The sequence below is a fragment of the Podarcis filfolensis genome (genome assembly GCF_964270895.1).
Source record: "Podarcis filfolensis genome assembly, chromosome: 13".
NCBI lineage: Eukaryota > Metazoa > Chordata > Lepidosauria > Squamata > Lacertidae > Podarcis > Podarcis filfolensis.
Window position 1 is genome coordinate 3617700 of NC_139615.1, and position 19835 is coordinate 3637534.

General features: G+C 48.7%; 1 protein-coding gene across 1 annotated transcript in view; it reads left to right on the forward strand.

Annotated features, from left to right (window-relative positions):
- ACAP1 (ArfGAP with coiled-coil, ankyrin repeat and PH domains 1) overlaps nucleotides 1–19835 on the forward strand; it is a 51563-nt gene that overhangs the window by 7948 nt on the left and 23780 nt on the right. Inside the window, exons 2-10 of the mRNA XM_083580861.1 lie at nucleotides 1344–1401; nucleotides 4228–4347; nucleotides 8872–8925; nucleotides 9317–9375; nucleotides 10989–11172; nucleotides 14594–14638; nucleotides 15431–15526; nucleotides 17705–17779; nucleotides 18588–18697. Coding sequence (XP_083436987.1) covers nucleotides 1344–1401; nucleotides 4228–4347; nucleotides 8872–8925; nucleotides 9317–9375; nucleotides 10989–11172; nucleotides 14594–14638; nucleotides 15431–15526; nucleotides 17705–17779; nucleotides 18588–18697 — 801 coding nt within the window. The remainder of the gene's footprint in view (nucleotides 1–1343; nucleotides 1402–4227; nucleotides 4348–8871; nucleotides 8926–9316; nucleotides 9376–10988; nucleotides 11173–14593; nucleotides 14639–15430; nucleotides 15527–17704; nucleotides 17780–18587; nucleotides 18698–19835) is intronic.

Sequence of the window (19835 nt, forward strand, 5' to 3'; positions counted from 1 at the left end):
GCTCCAAAAAGTCCAACATCTTCATCTTGTGATGCAGGAATCTCAACTAGATCATACACGACAGATTGGAGGAAATGTGGAGTGATGGGAACGTACAGTCATATGTGGTGGGATTGTCCGTTAGTTAATCAATTTTGGAAACAGATTGGTATAGAAATATCAGGAATTGTGGGCAGGAAGGTGGGAATATCTAAATTAATGGTTCTTATTAGTCTGAGTAGCACCGAGTTAAAAACAAAAGGGGAATGTAAATGGGTAAAATTGCCTCATAGATAAGCTGGGAAGCGGGACCTGAGTGTGAGACACTCTCCGCCTTCTGCAGCTTCCAGCAACTGGTATAATCTTCATACGAACAAGCGGGAAATAGAGGCAGAGTGAATGGTTTTCCCCAGGCCATGTACAAGACAGAAGTGCAGTTTTGGGGGGACAGGAGGTGGGCAGGTGTGGAGGATTCCCTGGTCCTGAATGGGGCAACTGTGCCCCTGAAGGACCAGGTGCACAGCCTGAGAGTCATTTTGGACTTGCAGCTGTCCATGGAGGCACAGGTCAATTCTGTGTCCAGGGCAGCTGTCTGCCAGCTCCATCTGGTACGCAGGATGAGACCCTCCCTGCCTGCAGACTGTCTCGCCAGAGTGGTGCATGCTCTGGTTATCTCCTGCTTGGACTACTGCAATGCACTGTACATGGGGCTACCTTTGAAGGTGACCCAGAAACTGCAACTAATCCAGAATGTGGCAGCCAGACTGGGGACTGGGAGACCACATAACACCAGTCCCAAAAGACCTCCATTGGCTCCCAGTACGTTTCAAAGCACAATTCAAAGTGTTGGTGCTGACCTTGAAAGCCCTAAACGGCCTCAAAGGCCCAGTAGACCTGAAGGAGCATCTCCACCCCCATCACTCTGCCCAGACACTGAGGTCCAGCTCTGAGGGCCTTCTGGCAGTTCCCTCCCTGTGAGAAGCCAAGTTACAAGGAACCAGGCAGAGGGCCTTCTCAGTGGTGGCGTCCTCCCTGTGGAACGCCCTCCCTTCAGATGTGAAGGAAATAAGCAGCTATCTTATCTTTAAAAGACATCTGAAGGCAGCCCTGTTTAGGGAAGTTTTTAATATCTAATCCTGTATTGCTTTTAACACTTGATTGGGAGCCGCCCAGAGTGGCTGGGGAAACTCAGCCAGATGGGCGGGGTATAAATAAATTATTATTATTATTATTATTATTATTATTATTATTATTATTATTAGTGAGTCTGTGGCTGATGCAGACCTTGAACCCGTGTTAAATCCCGGTTATGCACCTGTGCTGATATTTCCCTCCCTCTTATTTCCCTCGCCCCCCAACCTCAGGGCTGCCATTGAGACGGTGGAAACGGAGGTCTCTGCTTTGGAGTCTCAGCTGGAAAAGGTGAGGAAGAGGCGATCTGCTTGCAAGGGCGCTGAGCTGTGCGGTGGGAGACTTTGCAAAGGGCTCCTTCGCTTGTCGAGAGAAGGCCTTGCTGCTGGGGAAACGGCAAATCCTTCCCCACAAGCTGGAGCAGAAAAACTTGTTGACACGACTGTAAAAACCCAGAGAGGGGCGGGCCTTTGGGGTCACATGGGATGAAATACCCTTAGACCTATCTGGGGCCCACACTGTGCAGGCCCTGGAAGGCAAAAACAACTGTCGTTTGAAATACAGTCATACCTCGGGTTACAGATGCTTCAGGTTGTGTTTTTTCAGGTTGCGGACCTGCCAAAACCCGGAAGTACCGGAATGGGTTACTTCTCGGTTTCGGCAGTCGTGCATGCGCAGAAGCGCTAAATCGCAACCTGCACGTGCGCAGACGCGATGCTGCGGGTTGCGAACGTGCCTCCCGCACGGATCACGTTCGCAACCCGAGCGTCCACTGTAGTAATAAAATGCAACAGAGGGGAGACCGCGTAGGGGAAGAGAAATGGAAGTGGGGGCGGTGAACAGGGAATACTCTGCATTTGTTATTTTCCCTGATTTTAAAAATACAATCATGCCTCGGATCCTGAACGCCTTGCGAGTCAATTTTTTGGCTCCCGAACGCCGCAAACCCAGAAGTGAGTGTTCCAGTTTGCGAACGATCTTTGGAACCCGAATGTCCTCCTTGGGTTCCAATTGGCTGCAGGAGGTGCTTCCTACAGCCAATTGGAAGCCGCGCCTTGGTTTCCGAACGTTTTGGAAGTCAAATGGACTTCTGGAATGGATCCCGTTTGGCTTCCGAGGTACCACTGTACAGGGGACGCTCGGGTAGCGAACGTGATCTGTGCGGGATGCACATTTGCAACCCACAGCGGCGCATCTGTGCATGCGCAGGTTGCGATTCGGCGCTTATGCGCAAAGCGCAATTTAGTGCTTCTGCGCATGCGCGACCGCCGAAACCCGGAAGTAACGCATTCCGGTGCTTCCGGGCTTTGGCGGGTCCTTAACCCAAAAAAACCCAACCTGAAGCGTCTGTAACCCAAGGTATGACTGTGTGTGTGTGTGTGTGTGTGTGTGTGTGTGTGTGTACACACACACACACACACACACACACACACAATTTTTTCCCACCCGAATTTCCATTTTTAAAGATCCTGTTTTTCCTCGGCGGAACTTACGGTTCTCTCTCCCCTGATCCTCGTCTTCTTCACAACAACCTTGTGAGGTGGGCATAGGCTGTAAGAATCTGTGGGGAGAATCTGTGGGGTTCAGGCACAGGCGGGCTCCAACCTGCATAGCAGTCGGCCTCTGGCTTTGCAGACTGATGGGATTCCTGTGGTGTCACGAATGCCGCTGGATCCCAACCTCTTAAATGCAAGCGTGTTGTATTTAAACATGAGGGATCCTAGAATTCGAGAGCTGGATCTGGTCCATCCTCCTGCATTGCAGAAAAAGGATGTCTTTGCAGCATCCTTATTTATTCACAAGGAGGGACGCGGGTGGCGCTGTGGGTAAAACCTCAGCGCCTAGGACTTGCCGATCGTCAGGTCGGCGGTTCGAATCCCCGCGGCAGGGTGCACTCCCGTTGCTCGGTCCAAGCGCCTGCCAACCTAGCAGTTCGAAAGCACCCCCGGGTGCAAGTAGATAAATAGGGACCGCTTACTAGCAGGAAGGTAAACGGCGTTCCGTGTGCTGCGCTGGTCTGGCTCGCCAGATGCAGCTTTGTCACGCTGGCCACGTGACCCGGAAGTGTCTGCGGACAGCGCTGGCCCCCGGCCTCTTAAGTGAGATGGGTGCACAACCCCAGAGTCGGACACGACTGGCCCGTACGGGCAGGGGTACCTTTAGCTTTTTATTTATTCACAAGCCCTGCCAAGTCCCACTGGACTCGATTTCCTTGCCTACTCAGTGTGGTGTATTATTATTATTATTATTTATTGAATTTTGCACTGCCTTTCACCCAGGACCAAAGGGTGGTTTGCAATCTGGCGGTTAGAGTGTCGGGCCAGGACCTTGGGAGACCTGGGTTCAAATCTCCACGCAGCCATGACCCTTAACTGCCTCTCCCAGCCTACCTCGCAAGGTTGTTGTGCAGAATAATTTGGGAGATGGGCCAAGTAGCTGGCATCTTGAGCTCTTTGGTGGGGTTGCAAATTCAACGAATAAACAAAATATCATCATTGCTTATTCACGGCTGTGAAAAGCTTGTGGCTTGTATACGAACCGCATCGTAAGAACAGAAATTCGGTAGCGACAGGGTCCGGTCTTATGGGACAGGGAATGCCTGGGCAAAGAGATGTGCTATTATGGGATGTCTGAAGCTGCTGGGGGCTGCCGATTCGTACGGACCATGAGCGATGGGGTCTGTTCCGCCTGGCCTTTGGTTTGGACTCAGTCTGACCCCTATGTTTCCCTCCCCTTATGGTCTTAATTTATCGGCTACTTTTAAAACGAGGCTGCGTTTTAAATTGCATTTTAACCTGTATTTTAAATTGGTTTTTTTTCTTTTTCCCCTATTGGATTTTTACTGTGATTTTATTGGTGTTAGCCGCCCTGAGACCGGGGAGGGCAGGGTAAAAATAAATTTTATTATTATTATTATTATTATTATTATTATTATTATTATTATTATTATTTGCAGTACAAATGAGCTGGGAGGGAGGGAAAGCTGAGATTTCCACATGGGGAGGGGCGTTGGCCGGCCTTCCCGGGCAGCGGGCTGGCGTTGGCCGGCACCCCTGCCCGTCTTTTGCGTTGCCTGACCTCCCTGTTCATTGCCCCCTCTCTCCTGCCCACCCCCAGCTCCTCAAACTCTGCACCACGATGCTGGATTCGGGGCGGCAATACTGCACCCACAGCAAGAATTTCGTCTCCGGGGTCCAGGAGCTGTCTCAGAATTCCCCGGGGGACACCATGATGAGTGTAAGTTTTCTGTGTGTGTGTGTGGGGGGGGGAAACAGGCGGTCATGCCTGGAGGAAAGGCGGAGGGGGAGGGAAGAGGAAAGGTGTGCGAGCCCAGATACCAAGGTGGAGGGGCATCTCGTCTGAATGTGGGGTGGGAAAGTGGAAAGGTTGCTTTTGTTGCCTGAGCTAGCCTGCCCGGCGTTTGCCGAGCCACTGGGCTTGAAAGACGGGTTTTGCCGAGGCCTGGGGGGGGGGTCACGAGAGGAGCTGTGATTTTTGGGCACACCTTTTTTCGGCGGGGGGGAGAGCATTGGCTTAGTGGTGAGGTGACCGGGTGCAGGTAAACATCGTTAATCACCTAATTGCGCCATTTTATTTGAGGTCTGGGAGTGGGGCAGGGCAGCTGGGTGACCTGGAGCCGGTTTTCCACCCCTTAGAACCTGTTTTCACAGCCAGGGGCTTAGCTGTGCCTCTGAGCATGCGCAGAGTGCCCTTCGCTGGCGAGTGCCTGGGGCCTAGGGAAGCCCCCATCTCTCAGGTTCCACCTGACGCGGCGTTTCTTATTTATTTCTTTTACTCTGTAAAATTTACACGCCGCTTGAGTGTTTTTTAAAACAGCAACAAGCCCCCAAAGCGATTTATGTGGGATTGAAACAAGAGAACTATCAAAATAGAATAGAATTTTATTATTACAGTCACAGACCAGTTCCAGGTCACTTACAATATCAGGAAAATCATAAAACACAACAGGAATACATTGAATTGCAATTGGGTATAACAGAGACAATTCAGATATAGCGGCAGTTAAAAAATATATATTAAATCTTGATCTCTCAAATATAACCTAAAATTATCATTTAAAGCCTTAATCATTTTGGTAGTACAGCTTGTTCCCTAAGTTTTATGGCAGTCGCACAGAATTTGGCCACCCTTAGCGTGATCTCTACCAGTTTTAGACATTGAAGTTCGGACCCATTTGGAGATTTTTTATAACAGGAGCTATCAAAATAAAAATAATAAAGAATTAAAAAATTGTCCAGTAGCACCTCAGAGACCAATTAAGTTTGTTCTCGGTGCTTTCGTGTGCATGCACACTTCTTCAGAAAGCTTATACCAGAACAAACTTAGCTGGTCTCTAAGGTGCTACTGGACAATTTTTTATTTTTTATTATTTTTATTTCGACTGCGTCAGAACCAGCACGGCTACTTACCTGAAATTAGAACTATCAGTAGAAGCCTTTTAAAAAAAGTTTTTTTAAAATGTCCGCATAAAACTTTAAAATCGGCGCTGAATTAAAAAGAGATGGAAACTGTTTTGTTGCCACCTAACGTATTTTTCTCTCTATAGGACGCACCGGACCATAGGACGCACCTTGTTTTAGAGGGGGAGAACAAGAAAAAAAAATCTCCCCCTCTCTGCTCAGCGCCCCTTCAGCGAAGCGGGAGGAGAAACGGAGCCCCTTCCATTTCACCTGCCACTTCGCTGAAGGGGTGCTGCGCAGAGAGGGGGAGAATTTTTTTTCTTGTTCTCCCCCTCTAAAACAAGGTGCGTTCGGTGCGTTCAAGGTGTGTTCAGTCGCCTTCAGTGAAGGCAACCCGAAGCCTTCGGAGGGTGGGGGGATTTCCCGCTGGGCTCCGGAGGCTTCGGGTTCCTTTTGACCTGCTCTTTGGGGCTGGCGGGGGGGGGGAAGCGCTGCTTTCCCCCACTGCCAGCCTCAAAGACCAGGTCGGGGAGCAGTGCAAAGGCTTGTGGGGACTCAAAGATCCCTGAAGCCTTCGGAGCGCAGCCCGAGTTTCCGCTGCGCTCCGCAGGCTTCGGGTTCCTTTTGCTGAAGCCAGGAGAACTCGCGCACCGACCCCTCTCGCTCTCCAGGCTTCAGCGATAGCAATGCAAAGCCTCCGGAGCTCAGAGGGAGTGCTCCCTCTGCGCTTCAGAGGCTTCGCGTTGCTATCGCTGAAGCCAAGGAGCCTGCATTCGCTCCAGAGGACGCACACACATTTCCCCTTCATTTTTGGAGGGGGGAAAGTGCGTCCTATAGAGCGAAAAATACGGTATGTAGCTAGCAGCAACTCTCTAAGATTTCAAGTCTTTTTGCCCGCCCTACCCGGACGTGCTGTTGGGGATTGAACCTAAAACCTTCTGTTTGTTTTTTTTATAATATATTTATTAAGGTTTTAGGAATTTATATAAAATAGAAAAAACAGAACAAAAAACAAGAACAATAAAAATACATACAAACCAAACAGAACACATACAACAACAAGTATAATATCAATCCCTTATATTCATAAAACTTACTTTCCCGACCTCCTCATACCTCCCCCTTTTGTATTCCATTCTCTAATTAAGTCAATTCAGCAAATCCTTCCCCTAATTTCTGTATAATTTTTAACCTTTCTTTTCTTAATCAGATAATCGTTACAGCTTTTAACCACTTAATTTCTGAATCAACATCGTTCTAGCCTTCAATAATTTTACAGTGTTTCCTAAGATAGTCCTTAAATTTCTTCCAATCTTCTTCCGCCATCTCTTTTCCCTGGTCTAGAATTCTAAAACCTTCTGCATGCCAGGCATGTGTCCTACCGCAGAGCAGCAGCCTGAAAGACGAACATAGGAAACAGGCTGTGCACGACACTGTGCACTTAAAGCGCATGACTCCCCCCCCCCCCCCGAGAGCAACCTGGGAACAGTCATTCACCCCTTAGCGGAACTATAACTCCCAGCGCCCGCAGCAACTGCAGTTCCCAGGTTCCCTTTTTTGGGGGGGGGGAGTTGTAGTAGTAGTAGTAGTAGTAGTAGTAATAATAATAATAATAATAATAATAATAATAAATTTATTATTTATACCGCGCCCATCTGGCTGAGTTTCCCCAGCCACTCTGGGCGGCTTCCAATCAAGTGTTAAAAGCAATACAGCATTAAATATTATAAACTTCCCTAAACAGGGCTGCCTTCAGATGTTTTCTAAAGAGAAGATAGCTGCTTATTTCCTTCACATCTGGTGGGAGGGCGTTCCACAGGGCGGGCGCCACCACTGAGAAGGCCCTCTGCCTGGTTCCCTGTAACCTCACTTCTCGCAATGAGGGAACCGCCAGAAGGCCCTCGGAGCTGGACCTCAGTGTCTGGGCTGAACGATGGGGGTGGAGACGCTCCTTCAGGTCTACTGGGCCTTTGAGGCCGTTTAGGGCTTTCAAGGTCAGCACCAACACTTTGAATTGTGCTCGGAAACGTACTGGGAGCCAATTCAGATCTCTCAGGACCGGTGTTATGTGGTCCAGGCAGCCACTCCCAGTCACCAGTCTAGCTGCCACATTCTGCATTAATTGCAGTTTCCGGGTCACCTTCAGAGGTAGCCCCACGTAGAGCACATTGCAGTAGTCCAAGCGGGAGATAACTAGAGTCTGCACCACTCTGGCGAGATAGTCTGCGGGCAGGGAGGGTCTCATCCTGCGTACCAGATGGAGCTGGTAGACAGCCGCCCTGGACACAGAATTGACCTGCGCCTCCATGGACAGCGGTGAGTCCAAAATGACTCCCTGGCTGCGTACCTGGTCCTTCAGGGGCACGGTTACCCCATTCAGAACCAGGGAGTCCCCCACACCTGCCCGCCTCCTGTCCCCCCAAAACAGTACTTCACTCTTGTCAGGATTCAACCTGAATCTGTTAGCCACCATCCATCCTCCAGCCACCTCCAGACACTCACACAGGACCTTCACCACCTTCGCTGGTTCTGATTTAAAAGAGAGGTAGAGCTGGGTATCATCTGCATATTGATGGACACCCAGCCCAAACCCCCTGATGATCTCTCCCAGCGGCTTCATATAGATATTTAAAAGCATGGGGGAGAGGACGGAACCCCGAGGCACCCCACAAGTGAGAGCCCAGGGGTCTGAACACTCATCCCCCAAAAATACTTGTGAGCATTGAATGTATGGTGTGTGCAGGAAGCTATGCTGACGCACACCGCCGCTGCGTGTTTTTGCCGCATGTGTGTTGGGGGGGGGGTGTTTAGGTGACCGCACATTGCTTTTCCGCCACTGTGTCATGAGTAGCCGGACCGAAAGGGCTTCTGCATTTGAAGTGGTGGTTTCAAGTCATACAGCAGCGCCCACCACATCCCTCTGAGCAAACCGAGGGCTGTTTGTGGTGGGCGAAACGGGAAATGCTTAAGCCTGGGGGTGCCGGGGGGGGGCGCGTTCAGGTCAGTCTCTAAATTTGGAGCCTGCTTGGATATTTCTGCAGCCCAAAATGAGCTCTGAAAAAAAATGACGGGGGAAAAATCATCAGATCTAGAAACTTGGGGTTTTTTAATTTGGGGGGCTAGCGGAGAAGGCATTGCAGATTCCAGCCTGCAGCGTGCCTTTCGTCTCTGCTCTGCTCCCCAGATCGTAAGCAGGCGTACCGGGAGATCCCAAACTCTGTGCCCTCTGCTCAACGCCTCTCTTCCTTGCTTGATTTGCTCCCTTGTTGCAGGCGGGGTTGGGCTGGATGACCTTTGGAGGGCCCTCCCTTCCAACCCTGCGGTTCCCCTTGTTTTCCAGGAGTGCCTTGAGAGCTTTTCCGAGAGCTTGAAGAAGATGATTGACGGCCACGAGGTGAGCGGCTCACCCGTCTTTCTGTCGCCCCCCCCTCCTGCGCCTTCCTCTTTCCCAAAGGGTGCTCAGCCGCTCTGTCACCATCCAAATGTGGGTGGGGAGAGGGTGAGAACCTAGGAAGGAGTCGAGAACACCAGTCCATCTAGCCTGCACTGGCTGGCAGCAGCTCTCGGTGAAGGGAGATTCCCAACCTGGCTGGCCATAGCAGGGGTCGGACCCGGGACTTTTCCGTGCGCAAAGGAGGCAGAGATCCGTAAGCTCTGGTCCTAAACCAGCAGAGGAAGCTGCCTTATGCTGATCTGATAGCTCAATAGTCCCTACACGGACTGGCAGCAGCCCTACTTGGAGGTGAACTGCGGCCCTTTTATTTTCCTACCTTTCTTTGTCGTAGGAGCTTCTGGATACGACGCAACAGTCCCTCAAACATCAGCTGCAGAGTCTGGTGAAAGAGTATGTATTGTGATAGGGGCGCCCGCTCCGAAAGGTCGGTTTTTTTGTGGGGCGGGGGTACCAGAAGGAAGGCAGCTACCGGTCGACCAGGTGGGGGGCAGTTTTGTGTTTCAAATGGGGAGGGTGTCAAACCTTTCTTGTATTTCCCATGCTGTGTTTGGTCTTCGAGGGTGGATCCAATAGGCACTCCCACATCCTGTGGCGGTGAGTCCCACAGATCACATGTACACCTCGAGCGTGTAAGGTTCTCTTTTTGCAGTTGCTGCTACTGCAAACACCCAGCTAACACTTTCCGGAGCCCTTCACCATGAAAGAGAAAATTGCAAGCCATAATAATAATAATAATAATAATAATAATAATAATTTATTATTTATACCCCAGCCAGCCTGGGCGGCTTCCAACAAAATATTAAAATACAGTAATGCATCAAACTTTAAAAGCTTCCCTAATCAGGGCTGCCTTCAGGTGTCTTCTAAAAGTCTGGTAGTTGTTGTTCTCTTTGACATCTGGTGGGAGGGCGTTCCACAGGGCGGGCGCCACCACCAAGAAGGCCCTCTGCCTGGTTCCCTGTAATGCATGTAAAGCATGGGTAGGCAAAGTAAGGCCCGGGGGCCTGATCCGTTCCCATCGCCTTCTCAATCCGGCCTGCAGACGGTCCGGGAATCAGCGTGTTTTTACATGAGTAGAATATGTCCTTTTATTTAAAATGCACCTCTGGGTTATTTGTGGGGCATAGGAATTCGTTCATTTTTATTTATTTTTTCAAAATACAGTCCGGCCCCCCACAAGGACTGAGGGAGTTGCAGTTTTGGCAGCTGTCAGCGCCAAATTTTACTGGTGTTAGCCAACCTGAGCCCAGCTCTGGCCGGAGAGGGCGGGGTATAAATAAAATGTATTATAAATAAAATTATTATTATTATTATTATTATTATTATTATTATTATTATTATTATTATGCCAGGAGTTCCTGAGAGCTGAAACCTTTCAGCTAATCGTCCCATAGATTTTAGTAAACATTTTTGGTAGATTGGCATACATTTATTACGTATGGTGCGAAAGAGGAGTGTGGGGCATCTGCTACGTTGCTTATTATTATTATTAATAATATTATTATTATTATTTTATAATTATTTATTATATATATATAATTATATATATAATTATATTATATTATATTATATTATATTATATTATATTATATATTATATTATATTATATTATATTATATTATATTATATTATATTATATTATATTATATTATATTATATTATATTATATTATTATAATATATAATTATATTATATATATAATTATATATATAATTATATATAATTATTTATAATTATTATTTTATTTTATTTTATTTTATTTTATTTTATTTTTTGTACCCCACCCATCTAACTGGCTTACCCCAGCCACTCTGGGTAGCTACAAAGGTTGAGGGGCATAACCGCCGATGTAATCCGACCTCGTGGAATTATAGAGCTGGGAGAGGGGGGCCCTCCAAAGCTCATCCATCCCAACCCCCTCACGTCTCCAGAAAGGGCGGGTTTCCCCCCGATCCAATATGTCTCCTTGCCGTTTTGCGATATGACGGCAACGTGTGTTTCAGGGACATGAAGCAGTTCAAGGAGACCCGGAAGGAATTCGAACGCGGCAGCGAAAGCCTGGCCAGCGCCCTGCACCACAACGCCGAGGTGCCGCGGCGGCGCCACCATGAAGCCGAGGAGGCCGTGGTCGCCCTGAAAGCCGCCCGAACCACCTTCCGCGCCCGAGCCCTCGACTACGTGCTGCAGGTGGGCCACCAGCGGGCAGCTCGGACTCCTGGGTCCTTTACATAGCTGTCAACTGTCCCTTATTTGGCGGGATAGTCCCTTATCCCAGCGCCGTGTCCCGCTGCTGTCCCTTATTGATGATGTCCCTTAAATTTCCCGGGTTTCAAAGGAAGCAGCTCCTCTCCCTCCCTCCCTGCCAGCCAAGGAGGAGGGAGGCTCCAACTGGGTTGCTTGGCTGCGTTGCTCACCCAATAAGGAGTCTGAGAACGACTGGGGGGTGGAGCTTGCATGCCTTGTGCCAATCAAATCGGCCACGTTGCCTGGGGACTCGCCTTTGCTCAGCGCTTCCCAGCGGAGAGGGGACGGTGGTTTCCCTTGCTGCATCCCCTTTGCCGGGTTGCTGCGCTGTGGGAACCACCGCTTGAGGCTTCGTTTGGCTGCTGGCTGGGCTTTCTGCCTTTTGCTCGGAGGGGCTCAGAAGCTGAACATACCTGTGCCCCTTGGAAAATCCCTTATTTTGGCTGCTGATCCCTTATTTTCAAATCTGTAAGTTGACAGCTATGGGGGAGGGCGGCAGGACCCAGCGGATTCCCCCTCCTGTCTGATTTGGCCTGGGTCTTGGAGGGGCTTTCTCAATGCAAGGAGGGCGTTCCCTTCGGGTCAACCTTGTTGGGGTGGCGTTTTAGGGGCGGAGCCAAGGGCAAAGTGGGCGGGGCAAAGGGCGTGGTTCCCCCTTTTGTTTTTTATTTTTTTTATTTTTTATTGATACAGCAAGAAAAGAAGAAAGAGAAAACACAAATACCAAATTACACACAGGAATAACCACAGAGACACAACGATAAATCATAAATTGGTCTTAATATTAAAGACCCCACCTCCCATCTATTCCACTTTTTGAATTCATATCGCTTATTGCCAATACGCACTTTTATCACAATTAAACTTTTTCTGACTATATCTTAATTCTTATATCGACCTCGCAACTATGATGGAAGTTCCTCGAATGCTGCAACAGAGTCTAAACTACTCTACGGTGGTACCTCGGGATGCGAATGGGATCCGTTCCGGATCCCAGGATTTGAAGATTTCCTGGCCCTGGGACCGGGGTTCAAAACCCTCACTCAGCCCTGAAGCTTGCTGGGTGAGCCTGGGCTTCAGTCGCCATCTCTTGGCCTGCCCCGCAGGTCGGTTGTGCGGAGAAAAGGCGGCCAAAAAAAATCACGTGTGTCGCCTGGAGGTCCTTAGAGGAAAGGCAAGGGTACATGTGCGAGAATTTTTAATTTTTTTTAAAAAAAATTATTAGTATTTTCCACACAACAACAACAACACGCAAGAAATCAAAAAATAACAATACACAACACACAAAAATCAACATTCGAAAACTTAAAAACAAAAACAAAAAAACAAACAAATCCTTATCTTACAAGTTAATATTATAAACACTAAAACAACAAGACATTGACTTCCACCAATCCCACAGCACCTCCTTTATCTCTCATTGTGTCTTCCTGTTTTCCTGTTTTCTTTATCCTCTCTATCCTAACATCTAGATATAAATCCTTCTTTCATATCCTTTCACTTCACAAGGTTATTCCAGACTCAGCCAGATTTCTGCCCTCCAACCTTGACTTTTGAGGTATTCATTTAGGCACTCCCATTCTTTTTTTACTTCGCTTTTTGGTTTTTGTCTTGTTACGTCTGTCAGTTTGGCTAATTCTAAGTATTCTGAGAGCTTACATGGCCACTCTCCCCTAGTGGGTAACTGATTCCCTTTCCACCGGGATTCTTGCTGCAAACGTTGCGTATAAGAAAAATTTAGTTTTGTCTTTTGGAATATCGTCATTTAAAAATCCTAAAAGGAATGCCTCTGGCCTTTTACTATATGATATTCTTAATATTTTCTTTATTTCTTCGTGCATGAGAAATTTTTAAAAAGGATAAAATGAAAGTTGGGGGAGGGTCTCTGGGCAAACCCCACGCTTGGCGTTGGAAGCAAAGGACGAAGGACCGAAGCGACAGAACAGGCTTCTCTGTCTTTCTTTTTTTAAAAAAAATATAAATATTAAATTTTATTTAACATAATTATTACAAAATACAAGCAAAATACATACCGTATTTTTCGTCCCATAGGACGCTCCGTCCCATAGGACGCACCTAGTTTTTTTTTGGGGGGGGGAATAAAGGAATTTTTTCCCCCTTTATTTCCCCCCCAAAACCAGGTCGGGGAAACCGAACCAGGTCGAGGAACAGCGGGATGGCGGCGCTGCGCCTCCCTGCTGTCCCCCGAGCTTGTGGGGCTGGCCGATGTCTGCCCAGCGCGCAGGGCGCTCTGCTTCAGTGCGCTCTGCCCGCCGGGCGGCAGGCTGCTATCCGCACGAGGGGAGCCCTGCGGGGAACTCCTGCAGGGCTCCCCACGCTGCGGATGTCTGCCCGGCGCGAGGGGCGCTCTGCTTCAGGGTGCCTCTTGCGCCGGGCGGCAGGCTGCTATCCGCAGCCTAGACAGCCCTGCGGGAACTCCTGCAGGGCTGCCTAGGCTGCGGATGTCTTCCTGAAGCCTGGAGAGCGAGAGGGGTCGGTGCTGATACGGAAGGGGGGGGCATGTCTTCTTCACCTTCTTCTTCGCTACAATATATCAATTTCTTTCCAATTGTCAATGTCAAAAGGGACTAAAATCTATAAAATTCATAGAAAATCAACGTGCCAATTTGCTCAATTTCTCTAGGACTCCATCACACCTCCCCTGTCCTCCATAATCCCTCAAACAAGGTGTCAAGACCCTAATCCTGTCAAATCACTCTGCCTCCAGGAAATGCCAGTACATGGACCATTGTCTTCTCATCAGGATGTGCTTATCTGCGCATATCTCCAGCTCTGCATATTCCCCCCTCCCTCCTCCATATGTTAATCTGTGTAACCCAACCTCTCTTTAATGTATTCATGATGTAACTGGGATGTATTTTGCACTGTATTCTGGGACATGGAGGGAAGTTTCAAAAGTTCATGTCACCCCTTTCTTGCTGTTCAATCTCGCCTTGAACCTGTTGCGCAATAAACGTGGATCTTCTGCAGCTTGCTCCTGTCTCCGGCTGAGCTCATTTTCCTCCACAGGGAGCCGCGGACTTAGTCCGACGAGCTGGGTGGCAGAGCAGCCTCGCACCCAGATTTTTACCGTAACACCGTAACAGTGCGCACCTATCCCTCTCGCTCTCCAAGCTTGAGCGAAAGCCTGCATTCGCCCCATAAGACGCACCCAGATTTCCCCTTCATTTTTGGAGGGGGAAGAGTGCGTCCTATAGGGCGAAAAATACGGTACGTACGTATTTTTTTCAGATAAGCACACACATATAAAAAAAGAACAAAAAACAGAAAAGGGGAAAAGAAAAAACAAGAAGAAAAATTGCAATAAGAAGAAAAATTGGAAGAATTCTTCTCTGTCTTTCAGATCAACGTGATCCAGTCGAAGAAGAAGTTTGAGATCCTGAAGTTTGTGAGTACACGACGGTTTGTGGTTCGGTGTTGGCCAGCCAGAAATTTTGGACTACAAATCCCATCAGCCCCGGCCAGCTGTGGACCAGGGGTTTAAATCCTGGTTCCTTCGCTGTGCACCTGTACTGTGTGGGGCGCTGGCAGGTGCACTGGAAAAACTGGGTCTCCCACTCTCAATTCAGCCTGTTTTCAGGCTTAGGTCTGAAGCACATGTAGAAATGAGGGTACCTCTGAGCACATGCAGAGTTCCCCCTGCCCTGCGATAACCAACTATAGCCATCTCCCACTTGTCTAGGCTTTCCTAGTAAAAAAACCAGTGGCTTCTAGGCAATCCCAGACCCCCAAACCTTTTTCTTTTAAAATCATAGCTAATTATTATTATTATTATTATTTATACCCCGCGCATCTGGCTGGGTTTCCACTCTGGGCGGCTTCCAACAGAACACTAAAATACAATAACCTATTAAACATTAAAAGCTTTCCTAAACAGGGCTGCCTTCAGATGTCTTCTAAAAGTTTGGTACTTTTCCAACAGACCAGCTCCTGCCCCAAACTGTTTTCTATGCCTGCTGATTATGCCAAAAACTATTTAGGAATCTGTGCCCGAGTTTGCTTCCCTCCTCTTCCCTCCCTATTCCCCTTTCCTTGCGTGTCATGCTTTTCTTTGTTCAAGATTATAAGCCTGCCGTCGGGGCTGTCTCATTTTAACCGACCGTATAGTACGTCGCTCTTTTCAGCCAAAGAGCCGGGTGCGAACTCTGGTAACGTCAGCAGCTGCTTCCTGTTTTTCCAGATGTTGACGTTCATGGAGGCTCAGTCATTCTACCTGGAGCAGGGGTTCCAGACGGCGAAGCGGCTGGAGCAGTATCGCAAGGACCTGGCGGCTCAGGTGAGCGCCCGGAGGAGTCCCGGGAGGGTGCCGGGTTCGAAGGAAGCGGCGGGGAGATGGGCAGGCAGGAAAGAGATAACCTCCTCCTTCCTCTCCCATAACACTGGAACTCAAAGACAAACCGACCAAGCTGAGCGTTGGAAGATTTAGGACAGATGCCTAGTTAGACTGCGGAACTCCCTGCCACTGGGTGGCTGTAAAAGAGGATTGGATAAATTCACAGAGGAGCGAGAGCTATTGCTGTTTACCAGCCGCAGTTCCTATGCTCTGTCGCCGTTGTCAGAAGCAGGAAAAGCTTCTGGATGTGGTTTGCTGGAAACCGCAGGACAGGAGAATCGCTCTTGAGTTCGAATCCTGCTTGCTGGCCTGATTCGGCAGGCTTCTCGCTATGATTTTCTCCTGTTTGCCTCCTGGAAACTGCTAGAGAGGGAGAGGGAGGAAGCTGGCTTGGGCGTTGGGAGGTTGGAGAACCAGCCCTGTCAGCAAAGAAGAAAATTGGATAAAAACAGGATGCAGGAATTCAGATTCCATGCCGGCTGCTGAAATGCAGCAACCTCTGAGCTCTGCTTCTGAATTTTCGAGGTAGGCAGCTTGTCTGATAGGAGATTCTTTGCAGAGTGCCTGTGATTGCAAGACCGGCGAGAGGGAAAGCTTGGAGGCGGGTGGAAACGATTTGGATGTTGGGAAGAAAATGCTGGAATCGGGGGTTTCTGATTCTGGGTTCTCCAAGCCCATAATGAGGACTAGGACCCTGACATGGCCGGCGGTGCAGCTGTAAGGGTTAGTGGCAAGTGACTTCCCAAAGGGAAGCCCTCCGGAAGCCTGTTACAGCCTTGGCCGATGTGGTAGCCTCCCGATGTTGGACTACAAGTCCCATGCTCCAGCGCAGCTCAAACATCTGGAGGGCGCCGGGTTGGCGAAGGCTGCTGTGAGCCAGCTTTCTTCGACCTTGAGTTGCCTGACACTGTTGGACTGCAGCACCCATCATCCAGGGCAGTCGGCAGAGCTGACTCAGGATGATGGGATTTGTAGTACATGTGGAGACTGGCGAACCGTCGATCATTTATAATGAAATGATTTTAGAATGTTTTATCATTTTACTGTTGTTAGCCGCTCTGAGCCCGGCTTCGGCTGGGGAGGGCGGGAAATAAATAAAATTTATTATTAGTAGTATTGACTCCCGTCATTCTTTCATCCTTCCACGCTCCTCCCTTAAACTCCTTTCAAATCTGCCCCCCCCCCCCAGTTATGGTTATTCCGAGTTCAAATCTCTCTCCACCGCCATCCTGGCGGAAGTGACATGCAGGGTACCCTAGATCTGTTGTTTTGGCTGGAATGGACCTTCCTCCCCAGTCCACTGTGCTGGAAAGGGGGGGGCGTTAAAGAAATTGGAGTTCTTGTTGGAAATACACTAAAAAGGATATACCAAGAGCTCAGGCCACAAGTTTCAATATAAGGAATAATTCCTACTCGAGAGTTGAAAAGAAAAACGTGTATATTCTGCTAAGAATAACAATGTGAAGCTGATAGTAAATTTAAACACAACGTGTAAGTACGATAGTTTTAAGTAAATTTAAACACAACGTGTAAGTACGATAGTTTTAAGGTAAAACGTTTAAGTACAGGAATAATGTCGTTTCAAAAATGCAGTGATATAGTATAGAGGTACATGAAATGCCAGTACACAACAGTTATTTTGTACAAGTCTCAATGGCAGTCAAAAGGAATAAAGAATCAAATAGGGCCGAAAAGTAGTATCCGGAGTGTGAATCAGATGTACGACTCAGTGGTGGTGACCAGGACAGGGCCCTGTTTCGGAGTAAACGCCTTCTTCAGCTGGTAATATCAAATAATATGTCAAAATAAATCAGGTTCTTCAATACCATAGATCATAAATATAATAAAGTATATAAATTCTAAAGTGTATTAACACATATCATGATATTTGGTTCCATACCTCGGTTTTTTGAGGACTATAAATCTGTTGGAAATCTGTATCATTTAATTCTTTTATGTTTCTTTTTCGACATGCGTCTAGAGATAAGGATTTACAAGAGTTATTATTTCCAGTCAAATTGTTTGTGAAAAGGGGGGGCGGGCAGGGAATGCCGGGCAAACTTTCATGTGAGAAAGGGACCCAGGCGTCCGGCCTCATTTCCCCTCCCTCTCTTTCTCCAGCTCGATCAGTTGGTCCTGGAGTCGGCCCGAGAGAAGCGAGATATGGAGCAGAGGCACACCGTGATAAAGCAAAAGGTTTGAGCACTGTGTGTGTGTGTGTGTGCTTCAGTTTTGCCTTACGGAAGCCGCCCAGTTAGGGGAGGCGGAGCTTCCGCTTGGAGAAGTTCTAAGGGGCGGGGCTTGAGACAGGTGGGAGGAGTCTTGGAGTGCGGGGTGGGGTTCCGAAATGCAGTCGGCTGGGCTTGGCAGGGGAGCGTCGGAGACTTGGGGTGTGGGCGGAGCTTGCAGGTGAAGGGGTGGCGCTTGTGGCAGTGGGCAGAACAGCACAGGGCGGGGCTTGTGGGTGGGTGGGAGGAGTCTAGGAGCAAGGGGCGGGGCTTGGGCAAAATCAGAAGAATAGAACCGTAGCAATAGGTTAACAGGGACGCAGGTGGCGCTGTGGGTTAAACCACAGAGTCTAGGGCTTGCTGATCAGAAGGTCGGCGGTTCGAATCCCCGCGATGGAGTGAGCTCCCGTTGCTCGGTCCCTGCTCCTGCCCACCTAGCAGTTCGAAAGCACGTCAAAGTGCAAGTAGATAAATAGGTACCGCTCCGGTGGGAAGGTAAACGGCGTTTCCGTGCGCTGCTCTGGTTCGCCAGAAGCGGCTTAGTCCTGCTGGCCACATGACCCGGAAGCTGTACGCCGGCTCCCTCGGCCAGTAAAGCGAGATGAGCGCCGCAACCCCAGAGTCGTCCACGACTGGACCTAACGGTCAGGGGTCTCTTTACCTTTACCTTTAATAGGTTAACACTTGCACTGACTTTAGGAGCATGTGGCTGGCCTTTGTCTTTGGGCATCTTTTCTTTAATTAGGTGGGTCTGCCCCCCTCCCGTTTTTCCCCAGGACCTGTCCCAGGAAGACGTTGTTCCCGAGGTCCGTACGGAGCCCGGAGGGGTGGTGATGGAAGGCTACCTCTACAAACGGGCCAGCAACGCCTTCAAGACCTGGAGCAGGTGAGCAAGGCTCCCCCCGTCTTCTACACGCACCTTGGGGTGCTCCTGTTTGCCACCCTCTCTTAGCAGGATGGGTGAGGTTTGGGGGCATTGCTTATTGAGGTTATCTCCAACTCCTACTGCACAAAGAGTTTGGGGCGGCACAGAGGTAACACAGTTTACAGTACGTTTCTGAGCACAATTCAAAGTGTTGGTGCTGACCTTGAAAGCCCTAAATGGCCTCAAAGGCCCAGTATACCTGAAGGAGCGTCTCCACCCCCATTGTTCAGCCCGGACACTGAGGTCCAGCGCCGAGGGCCTTCTGGCGGTTCCCTCCCTGCGAGAAATGAAGCTACAGGGAACCAGGCAGAGGGCCTTCTCGGTGGTGGCACCCGCCCTGTGGAACGCCCTCCCATCAGATGTCAAAGACTACCAGACTTCTGAAGGCAGCCCTGTTTAGGGAAGCTTTTAATGTTTAAGAGGTTATTGTATTTTAGTGTTTTGTTGGAAGCCGCCCAGAGTGGCTGGGGAAACCCAGCCAGATGGGCGGGGTATAAATAATAAATTACTATTATTATTATTATTATTATTATTATTATTATTATTACAATTGAAAACATTCTAAAACAGGTTAAAAAACAACTGCCGTTTAAAACACCTAAAGCCAGTTACAAAAATCCGAACTGCAATTTCATTTTTTTTATTTAAATTTTTTTATTAGATTTTCCACAATTAGAACGAATGTCACATAACAAAACAATAAACAAAAACAAAGACATAAAAAGAAAAGATACATCAAAGAAAAACAACAATACACAATACCAAATTTCATGAGCAGGATGCAGCCTGAGTTGCCAACTGCTCTGGTTACTCACGTTCCGCCGCCATTCCCTCCCTCCCCTGCTAACCCAGTGGCCTGTGGCCAAACTGGATTTGCAGATCTTCACAGCACTCCAAGCCATAACCAGCTCCCCCAGCAACGTGACTGTCTGTTGTGTAATCAATACACATTATCTGAGTGCAGGATCAGCACCTATTGGCTAGTGCCCGAGGCGTATAATCTCCCCCCTCCTTCCAATACCTGGAGCAGTTTTTGCAGCCTCTCATTATTCTGAAAGTATTTGCAAGGGTCAGGACGTACCTGCGCTTTTAGGTTTTG